Genomic DNA, 11,386 nt, shown 5'->3' with positions numbered 1-11,386 from the left:
TTTATACCCACGCATAGGCGCCACCAACATGACAAAAATAAGATTGAAAGTTATAAGAACGCGATAAAACATTAACTCATTGAAACTTATAGCCAGGTTATTCAGAACTAATGCAAAATAAAAATCCGTATAAAAAATTATATTAAATTTCGCACAACAAGCTGTAGTTTTCTACTACAAAATTAATGATATCAGAAAAGTTGCGCCAAGTAATAAAAAAGCGCAAATTTCCTGATATCATTAATTTTATAGTAAAAAACTACAGATTGTTGTGCGAATTATTTAAGGGGGGACGTCTACTTAGAAACTTCAAAAATTTCGATTTTTAGGTTTTAACATTTTCTTAGAGTACAACATCTTAAAAATATTTCCTGAAAATTGCAAGTCATTTCGAGCAAGATTTACAAAGTTATAGGCGTCTAAACTACCTGCGGTCGGAGCGCTGAAGCGCCCTGAGCAAGTAGACAAGGCAGGGATGTATAATTCCTTTTTTTGTGAGATCTCTTGTACTCTGTGAAGGTAAAAGGTTATATGGAGGCTCCATCTCTGCGTGCATTAGTAAAATATAACAATATCCACGAGGCTAACATACCTAAAATTTAGAGGTTAGAAGTTGTTTTCGTTGTACACCAGAGGAGTTTTGCTCAGTGTCGCAGTTATATTAACCGTCATGGGACGTACGAAAGGTTCAAGATACTTGAGAGTAACTAACAACATTAGATTATCCAGAAATAAGAAGCGAAAGCAGCCTAAAAGTAAAAATGAATTGGAGACTGACGAAGATACTTATAGTACATCTGCAAAGAAATTGAAAATAAAGAAGGATATTGTGGTGCCGCAAGATAATAATATTGAATACAGGATTCTAAATTTTGTAACAGTATTTACTGCAATTTCGAATTATGTAAAATGCAAAGAGTGTAATGGAGATGTGAAGTTTGTAACAGCGAGCACGCGAGGTTTCGGATTCCGATTAGTGATAGAATGCAATACGTGCGAATCTAAATTAATTCCTTCCTGTCCTTACATCGGAACAACATACGAAATTAACATAAGATTTATATTTACAATGAAAGTTCTCGGCCTTGGGCTTGAAGGTTGTCAAAAATTCTGCGGCCTAATGGATATGCCAGTTTTTTTCTTACAGCACATACGATCGTAAAATAAATTCATTTCTTTGCCGAAAGTGTTTGCAAAATAATTCTGAAAATTGCTGTAGAAGAAGAAAGACAAGAGACATGCAAAGCTAAAGACATCGAAGAAACATCAGAATTAATAATTTCCGGAGACGGAACATGGAAAAAACGAGGTTTTATCTCTCTCTACGGTGTTTCATCAGTTATTGGATACAGCGGGAAGGTTCTCGATGTTCTTGTTAAAAGCTCTTATTGCAAACTATGTAAATTCTGGAGTAATAAGGAAGGTACTTGTGAAGTCGATAATTGGCAGAAGTCACATGAATCTGAATGTTCAGTAAATCATGAAGGATCGGCGGGAAGAATGGAAGTTGACGCAATCACGGAAATGTTTAAACGTTCCGTATAAAACTACAACGTGAAATATATTAATTACTTTGGTGATGGAGATTCGAAAACTTATACGGGTATTGTAAATGCAGCACCTTACGACGATGACACCGATATTATTAAAAAAGAATGCATCGGCCATATACAAAAAAGAATGGGAACTCGATTACGACAATGCAAAAGAAAGATAAAGGGACTTGGCGGCAAAGGAAAACTTACAGCGAAAATGATCGATAAGTTTATTACGGACTGGCTATTCGTCGACACTGTGATTCTGTTGAAGAAATGAGAAAAGCAATTTGGGCAACGTATGATCACTATAGTTCGACCGATGAAAATCTTACACATAATAAATGCCCATCTGGAGTGGAGTCATGGTGTAGCTGGTAGCGTGCTTCTGCGAACGGCGAGCTTGCTTCTTTCAAGCACGACTACAACGCTTTTCCTGCAGATATGTTAGCTGCGATAAAACCTATCTATGAGAGTCTCAGCAGTGATACTTTATTGGAAAGATGTGTCGGTGGATTTAATCAAAATAATAATGAGAGTTTCAATCAACTCATTTGGAAAATAAGTCCAAAAATTTATCACAGCGGATCACTCGTCGTAGAATTAGCAGCCTACATTGTGACTTGCATCTTTAATGAAGGCACTTCTTCATTATTAAAGATCCTTCAAGGTATGGGAGTTAGTTGTGGGCCAAACGCTCATTTGTATGCTGCGAAAAAGGACGAAGAGCGGATAATGGAAAGTAACATCCGCGCACAACAAAGCACGCGCGAGGCAAGACAGCATCGTAGGCAGATGCAGATCGAAAATTTGGAAGCAGCAACTGATGCAGAGGGATCACTATATGGGTCAGGAATTGATGATTCCATGTAAGTTAAAAAATTAATTTGTTATTTAAATGTAAATATGACATACAACTTTAAATGCGTTTTTCTCGAAATCACATTTTCAATATCAGTAACATAACTAAAAGACCAGTCGACCGATTTCCCTCTATCTTTGTAGACTTATTTAAAAGATAAAAATCTAAAATCCAACGGAAGGTTTTTCTTTTTTTTTGTTTACTTATTTTTTTATACACGAAAAACAAGCGATTTTTTAGCCAGGAAACAATATTTCAAGTTTACATCTCCGCCATTTTGTTCAAAATCAATTTTTCAAAAATCTGCCTCGTTAGGTTTTAGATAATCTAATATATAATGTAAAAATTTTCGTGTTTTTCATTTCAGATAATCCTGCTTGGAGCTAGAGTGGTCACCGCAAAAAAAGAACGTTCGCAGCATAGCTTATATCACACTTATTTTTCATTATTTCTTAATAAAAAAAATACTGTAAAGACTTGAAAATATATATTTTGCAATGGGCTATTTCTTATTTACAACAACCTATTAGTTGTTTAAAAAAAATTCTTAAAAAGACCTATATTTCTTAGTCTTCTAGGTAAGCGTCCCCCCTTAATATAATTTTTTATACTGATTATTTTACATTAGTTTTTTGTAAGGAGCGCAAAAACTCGGCGCTGTTTTTACCTTTTTTTAAAAGGTAAGTTTTTTAGAATATCGCTCATTTTTGTACAAGGGCTATATTGAACATGACAATAGATATAAACTAATCAAAGAGAAACGTATACATAATCGCGTCCATACAATAATAGCCTTTCATTCACGACTTACGTATTATATTTTTCTCTGTCGTGCTTTATGTCAACATATAACTCTCGAATTCCTATTTTCTCATCAACGTTGCGATTTCAAGACCGCGCACAAAAGCATTTTTCCCCCTTCACTTATGCATATAGAGCGTTCTGCCTATCCATGTGACGATCGTCATCACATGAATAGACAAAACAGTCTGTGCGCGTAAGTGGAGGGAGAAAAGTTCTTGCGTGTGCGGGCTCGAATCACTACTTCTCATTGGCATTATATAGGGTGTATCAGATCATTCGTGCCACCTCCTTTATTCGGCAACCGAGTGTCGTACAAAGATGAACAAAAAATTTTTATAGGAAATCTTATCCATAAAATCAATTGGTGCTACTACGATTTTCCGGAAAAAATTGGAAGTGACCGAAACCGAAGAAAACTTCAAAATTTTAAATAGGAACATATATCGAATGTGATATCACTCAATAGGTCTCTTCAAAATAAACAACTTTCGTTAGAAACATTTTTTGTTATTTCAACCAAGAAAAATAAAAGAAACAAATATTTCAAATATGTTAACACGTGTTTCAATCCTTTTATTAGCCCTTGTTTTTCAGATCAAATATATAACGTGAAAATGTGAAACGTGTTAACGTATTTGAAATTTTTATTTTTTTAATTTTCTTCAGTTAATAGTTGAAATAACAAAAAAATGTTTCTAATAAAAGTTGTTTATTTTGAAGAGATCTATTGAGTGATATCACATTCTATACATGTTCCTATTTAAAATTTTGAAGTTTTCTTCGGTTTTTTTCGATCATTTCCATTTTCCAGAAAATCATAGTAGCACCAATTGATTCTATGAATAAGGTTTCTTATAACAATTTTTTGTTCATCTCCGTATGACACTCGGTTGCCGAATAAAAGAAGTAGCACGGATAGTGTGATATCCCTGTATATCCTGTATATCGATCTATCAACCGATAGTTTATCTCTTTTGTTACGCCATCCCACGGAATAAGATTCAGATACACAATTCCTCTTGTAGCGCCACTCCACGGAACAAGGTTCAGGTGCACAATTTTCTGACAATTCGTGATCATGTAATATAATCTGGCTATTTCCGATTTTAAACTAGAAATCTAGATTTTAGAAGACACAAAGAGCAAAAGTAGAGTTTTATTAAGTAATATAACCCCGAAGAATCGAGACTACTCAGAAATGCATCGGTTTTGTAGTTATAGCGGAATACATAATCTTGCCTCCGCTCAACTAGTTGGTTCACGTAAGATAACATGGCCGTTCAGATCAGGGACGTAAACACTTGCAGGTCCTTTGCGGGCCCTGCTTTTGCGCTTAAAACTCGGCGCTCAAAACACGTCCGTGTTTTTTGATTAACAAAAATAATTGGAAATAGAATCGAAGCATGAAAAAGTACCTTGGACATAAAAACACATTGCAAAAATCAATTTTGCAATAAATTGTTATAAACAAATTGCAAAAATCAATTTTGCAATAAATTGTTATAAACAAATTAATAAGTATTAACTGTAGAATAAAACTGATTACGTCAATCGATCCTACGGAAAAAAATACAAAAGAAACATATGACTTTTTGTCATATCGTTCTTCGTTTATGCAAAAAAAATAAATGTTATGGCTGATTACAACTTGCTCCAATCCATGGTTAGAACAATAAGATTAGCAAAAGCAATAAATAAAATGGATTCAAATATAAGAAAACCATTACGAACATAAAAAGTACGTTGCAAAAATAAATTTTACAATAAATTGTTAGAAACAAATTACTAAATATTGGCTATAGAACATAACTGATTGCGCCAATCGATCTTATCGAAAAATACCAAAGAAACATTTATGTATATATGTAACTATTTGTTACATTGTTCTCCATTTATGCAACAAAAAATATTTTACTATACATGATAATTTATTGAGAAAAATTTATTTTTACATGCTCCGGTTCTATTTCCAATTATTGAATTTTTGTTAATCTTAATTGTCTAGCTATAGGCTTTAATAAGTTAATGTTTTACCGTGTTCTTATAACTTTCAATCCTATTTTTGTCATGATAGAGGCACCTAGAGTATAATAGGAGATTTCAGAAAACTAGATACGCTATCTATTAGCGTATTGCAATTTCTGGTTTGTTTTGGACCGTGAACTTTTGGGTAGCTTAAAACTTTAGATATCTACTAAATAAATTCTATTGTTAAATATATGTATTATGCATAACGACATAATTTTTCAACATGACGATAATTTTAACGTCAAGTTTAAATGTTATTTTATATATTGTAAAAGTCATATTGTTTTCATTTAGTTTTAACATGAGAATTCGCTAAACATGTATCAAAACATTTTACAAATTTTATTTTAGATATCGATGTCTGGTTTCCGGACCTGTCATCACACTGCGGCGGTTGAAAGAAAAACGCACTATTACCTATGCTTATATCGCTGCGCTGTAAAGTCTTGCCGTACCGCGCTGAAGTAAGACGTAGGAGCGTAGCGATATAAACACAGGCAGTGGCGCATTGTTCTTCCAATCACCACGCGCTATATTACTGAGCCGCGCTGCGGCTCGAGCGCTTCTTTCTCTACAATTCAGCATGCGTTTTTCCTTAATCTTTTACGATTAATTCCTCAACTATTACTGCGAATATCGCAAATCGGTATAGAACTTTTATGTTCACCTCAATCTATTTCACGTTTCCACAAAAAATGCGGAGGAAAGTCTGGGCAAATGAACATATAGAGTCCAATCACATAAAAGAAGTGATTTCTTGTGCAAAAATAAGTAAGGAATTTAAAAAGGAAAATTTCATAAAAAACTTTGTTTTTAAGAAAATAAACGTTTAATATTTACTGAATATGTTTCTATACTCGCTCTGTTTGAATCAACTTACATTTATTGTTTCATAAATCACTATTTTTATTCATATTTGTATTTGTAAATGATGTCGGAATGATTTGATAAAGAAATTGTTGCCTGTAATCACAAACTAAAGATTTATCTTTGGAGATTTACCAAATATAAAAAAAGAATTATATCAGAGTATTCTCTATTAATGTATTTTGACATTATGATAGTTTAATAAAGATGAATAGTTCGGATAAATAAGATTGTAGAAATGATAGAAATTAATTGTCTTAATATCATTGTATTTATAAACATAAGTATGAATAGAAATAGTAATTTATAGGGAAATAAATAAATGTATAGACAATAATTCTATTATCATTTATAAAGCTGTGAGATACACAATCAAACGCTAAATATTGTGCTAAATATTTAAAAAAATCAAGAAAAATATGAAATATGGAAGAACATTAAATCTGATCCACAACAAATATAATAAGGTTTTAGCTTTTTGCTTTAAGGCCTATATTTTCTGGCAAAAAACATTTTGTGCGCTAATTTAACAACTGTAATCTGGTCAGCTTACTTTAGAAATTATGATTTCGGCATAACAGAAAATGTTTTTAGTTAAAAATTACATCAGTTTTGAATTTAGAGCAAGCTACAAGTTTGTTACATCTGTTATGAGCATAAGGCTCCTGGCTAGTCGTTGTGACTGTCCTTGTTTAATGACTTTAGAAGCGAGAAAACGCATGTCAAGATTTCGTCCGTTATATTTTTAATTGAAAAGATATATCCACAAAATGGCATTGATGGACGATTTAGCACACTTGTAAAATTGTCCGAATACTTTCCTTTTGCTCGAACAATCAATAAATAGTCGCAAAATTAAGATTGACATAATTTTGAGAAAAGAGATTAAAACGGAAAGTTCCATATCAAGTTAATTTTGCGATTATTTATTGATTGTTCGAGCAAAAAAAATGTTCGGAATTTTTCAAGTGTACTAAATCGATCACTAATGTCACTTTGTGGATATATCTTTTTAATTAAAAGTATAACGGACGAAATCTTGACATGAGTTTTCTCGCTTCTGACGTCATTAAACAAGGACAGTCACAGCGACTAGCCAGAAACTTTAAGGCCTTAACATATTGCATGAGGTAAACTTTTAGCTTTTTGCTCTAAGTCCGAAACAATAACGCAATTTTTAGCAAAAGGCGGCCATTCCATGCTACCAGAAATTATAATAACTTAAAACTTAGGAACTGTAATGTCTAGTAATGTGGGAAACGTCTTTTGTCACAAATTAGCAACAGTTTCGGGTTTAGAACACAAAGCTAAAGACATCATTTATTGTGAATCGAGACTTTATAGTATTACACACATTGTATTTCAAGCATTAATATTCTACAAATTAGAAGTTATTCTTCAATTTTTTTCATATTTATCGCTTAATAGTATCTAACGTTTGAATTTTATTGACCTAATTTAAATATTGTTATTTTGACAATATAGACTCATCCAACACACGTAAATTATACGTGTATTCAGTGAATATTCAAAATTTATTTATGAAAAGAAAAGAAAACAAAAATTTTCCTGAAGGCAAAACCTTATAGGAAAATATTTCATTTACTATATTATCAATATACTTTTATATGAAAGGGCAGGTCATTTCTTTCACAGTTCTGTAACAATTATGACCGAATCTTGTATAAGTATATAAATAATAAAACTCATATTAGGAATATCTCATAATTATTAGAATTTACTTTATCTTAGTTTTATTAACTTCTTATTTAGTTTTACTTAGTTTATTTCAATTTTCTAAAGTGTAAAATAAAAATGAATATCTGAAAAATTTGTAAAATTCAAGTTTTATCACTCATTAGTAACTGAAGAAAATTTACTCACTTGTTCATAAAATCTTCCCTATGAAATACGTCAATTATTGGAGGATAACGTTTCAAAAATATGGTGAGAGTTGATGACAAATCCAAAATATACAATATTAATCCCTCCAATTTATGCAATGTCATTTTAGCAGCACATCCTTTCCCTGAGAGTGCCACTGCTTCTATTGCATCAGTTGGGCAATCTTCAAATTTTTGTTCCACATTTTTGAGAGCCTGTATTAGTAAGAATTCTGACTAATTAAATATTACTAATCTACAATTACAAAACTACAATTTCATATTTAACTTTTGGTCATACAATAATTATTAGTGTCATATATTTTCAAATAATTTTTTTATTAAATTTTTTATTATTTTAAATTAAATAATTAATAATACAACCAATAAAATTTAATATTGTTATTTTATGATTAATATTAGTAAAATTCCTTATATTATTAATAGTATCAAAACTACTATCAAAACTATGTGGTCATCGAACTACTATCAAAACTAGAAGCTAATAAACTTCTTATTTTTATTAAATATAATGCATTACCTTTATAAGGCATGGCACAGACTTCTCTAGATCATCATTGTACAATGGCTGCATATTAAATATGTTATGTAAAATTTTTTCTATAAGTTTGTTATTTTCTCTACCATATAGTTGACATAAATCAAATATAATAGGTACTGTAAAGATGTAATTGTTATATAATAAATTTCCCATGTAAGAGTATTGCATATGTTCTGTTAAACTTTCTTCGTTTGTGACAAGACGAACAAAGACCATAAGTACATTGTAACGAAGCTTTTCTAATGCTTCAAGCATTTCTGGTATAGCAGGAAAAGTTTCTAATGCATAAAAGGGTGGGGCTTCTTGTAAAAAAGATACTAATGTATCTATAATTGAAGTATTATATATAATATTAGACCAGAATCTATAAAAAGAAAATAAAGAAAACTATATTATAATTGTATGATATATTAATGTTACAGAAATCACACAAGTACAATACCGATAAAATGGAAGATTCAGTAGCCAGATTAAATCTTCAATAATATAGTTAACAAGTTCTATCCAATATTCCTTATAACCCACAATTTCTGAACCATCTTCTTTATATATCTCTGGTGCTTCATAATGTAAAAAATAACGCTTTTCTGTCCACTTTGCATTCTATAATTTAATATTTAACGTGCATATATGCATATTAAACAAATGATATATCTAAAATACCTATTTTTTAAATCAATTATAGAAAATAATTAAATTATAGTTATATTAAAATTATAATTGTGGGAAATATATACATAAATTAATTTTTACATAATTAAAAAATTTAATGTACCAATGTTTTTACATCAACCACTCCATCACTTTTAATGTTTAATTTCAGCATTTCCAGTGGGGTGCATGAAGGATTCTGTTAATATAAAAAAAAGATGTAAGTCTTCCTATAAAAGTTACATATTTAAAGAGGTTTCATAATTACAAATCAGCTCACTTTTAATGCTACACTACAATTTCAAAAGTCAATTACCTTGTAGAATTTCATGATTTAATACAATGCATTGTCTCCGCCAAACAAAAATATGTGTTCGCTGCCAATTATCAATTTGACAAAGGAAATATGTTGAAACGTTTCTCTCTCTCTCTCTCCGTGTTGCAGACCTGGCTCGGGCTGCGTTCCGAAATACTGCTAGTACTGAAAATAGTTTGGGAGCGTCCCGATTGACCACGGTACGATTGGACACAACCAACCGATGAAAAGAATTATCTAGTGAATTACTAGGTCGAACCAATCATTACAATCTGTGTCCAATCGTATCGTGGTCAATTGGGTCACCCGTGGGAATTCAACTTTAATGACGTAGGTGCGTTCGTCTTGTACATTTTTTCGCTTATAGTGTTAACGCTTACATAGGCCAATATTCATAGTCAAATCTTATTACAAAATCATCTTAAGTAATGTCTTAAGATGTGAATACGGCTCTGTGATTGATTCATGACATCTTAAGACAGTATTTAAGATGATCTTAAATATAAAGTTAACGGCACACGATGCTTGTTTTCATGCTGGATTGCTTGCTGGATGGAAATACTCTGTTCTGATTGGTGCATTTCTGAAGACGGACCAATCAGAATAAAGTATTTCCACCCAGCAAGCAATCCAGCACGAAGCAAGCATCGTATGCCGCTGGTTTAAGATTGGACTATGAATACCGGCCTATGTAATGGCTCCTGCACACAGGACGCGATAATGCTTGCCGGCGGAAGTCCGCGCGATAGCCAATCAATATGTTGTTTTTTCATAAGAGCTAGAAGGTTATTACGGAAAACAACATATTGATTGGCTGTCGCGCAAACTTCCGCCGTGCGGCAAGCATTACCGCGTTCTATATGCAAGAGCCATAAGCGTTAACGCTATAAGCGAAAAAGTGTACAAGACGAACACACCCTACGTCATTAATGGTGAAAGGGCTACCGAGTCTGCGTTCCGAAATTCAATGCCAATGCTAAAATTCAATACTTCAGGACGGGCAAACTGAAATGTAGTCGACGAGAATTATATTAGCGCCATCTGATAGTGACGGGGAAGAATTAAAACAATATGATGGCTTTTCCGCTAAATTTAAATGAGCTTTCTCTTATCTTCATGTATAATAATTTTATTTTTCGTTTTAAATATTAAAAAAATATTCTTATATCAATTACATGTATAAAGAATAGCATGGCAATATATTGTTGCGTCCTTGTTTTCGTCGTCGCTTCGATTTCGTCGTCCGGTACGGTGATCGACTCATGAATTGAGTAACATCGTTGTGCTGCGGTTCGACAACGGAAAGGCGTCGCATAGGAAGATTGGTTTCTATAAACAAGCCGGAACGAAGGTGGATCTCCTCGAGCTGTCAAGTTTCGCGGTCGTGCTTTGACAGCTAGATCGGTCCGCGATTCTATTTCACAAACAGCGAGTTACAGATCTTGTGTCCTTTGAGTTCTTGTTGAGTTCTTGTTATCGTTCTGAGTTATTAAAGTGTTCCTGTTCCTAAAGCACGTGTTTATTCCTTCGCGACGCGCTCCGCGAGTGACGGCATTAGCCGCGATGTCCCGAGGACATAACATTTTGGGGACTCGTCCAGGATCTACCGAACTGTAGTACGAGAGATGGAAAACGAATGGCAGGAAATGGAAGTTGACGTGCGGACGCGCAAGAGGTTGCGACTCCAAGAAACAATTCCGCCTTCTCTTTCGAATGAGCCGTCCACTGAGACTGCTGCGCTTCAAATCGCCATGCAGGAGATCCGCCAGCTACAAGCGGAGCGTCTGCAGCAACGCGAGGAGTATGAGATGTAGCTCCACCCTTACGAAAAAATATTATAAGGAAACTATTGGAAAACTACTGATTGATGAAAATATA

The 11,386-nt window shown here is 32.9% G+C and overlaps 2 protein-coding genes across 2 annotated transcripts; one reads left to right on the top strand and one right to left on the bottom strand.

Moving 5' to 3' along the window:
- Positions 1 to 339: 339 nt before the first annotated feature.
- LOC116844962 lies at positions 340 to 2,894 on the top strand. The gene is made up of 2 exons (XM_032817158.1): positions 340 to 2,404; positions 2,765 to 2,894. Exons 1-2 carry the CDS (start codon positions 1,980 to 1,982, stop codon positions 2,766 to 2,768), a joined length of 429 nt encoding a protein of 142 aa, XP_032673049.1. The 5' UTR covers positions 340 to 1,979; the 3' UTR covers positions 2,769 to 2,894.
- LOC116844961 (activating signal cointegrator 1 complex subunit 2-like) lies at positions 2,397 to 9,662 on the bottom strand. The gene is made up of 6 exons (XM_032817157.1): positions 9,509 to 9,662; positions 9,317 to 9,391; positions 8,984 to 9,144; positions 8,521 to 8,905; positions 7,981 to 8,195; positions 2,397 to 7,754 (listed from the first exon to the last, which is right to left on the bottom strand). Exons 1-6 carry the CDS (start codon positions 9,521 to 9,523, stop codon positions 7,721 to 7,723), a joined length of 885 nt encoding a protein of 294 aa, XP_032673048.1. The 5' UTR covers positions 9,524 to 9,662; the 3' UTR covers positions 2,397 to 7,720.
- Positions 9,663 to 11,386: the final 1,724 nt, after the last annotated feature.

Source organism: Odontomachus brunneus, unplaced genomic scaffold, assembly GCF_010583005.1.
Source record: "Odontomachus brunneus isolate Ranch 3 - 2012 unplaced genomic scaffold, Obru_v1 Obru_scaffold_048, whole genome shotgun sequence".
Classification (NCBI taxonomy): Eukaryota; Metazoa; Arthropoda; class Insecta; order Hymenoptera; family Formicidae; genus Odontomachus; species Odontomachus brunneus.
This window is presented reverse-complemented; position numbering and strand designations above follow the sequence as displayed.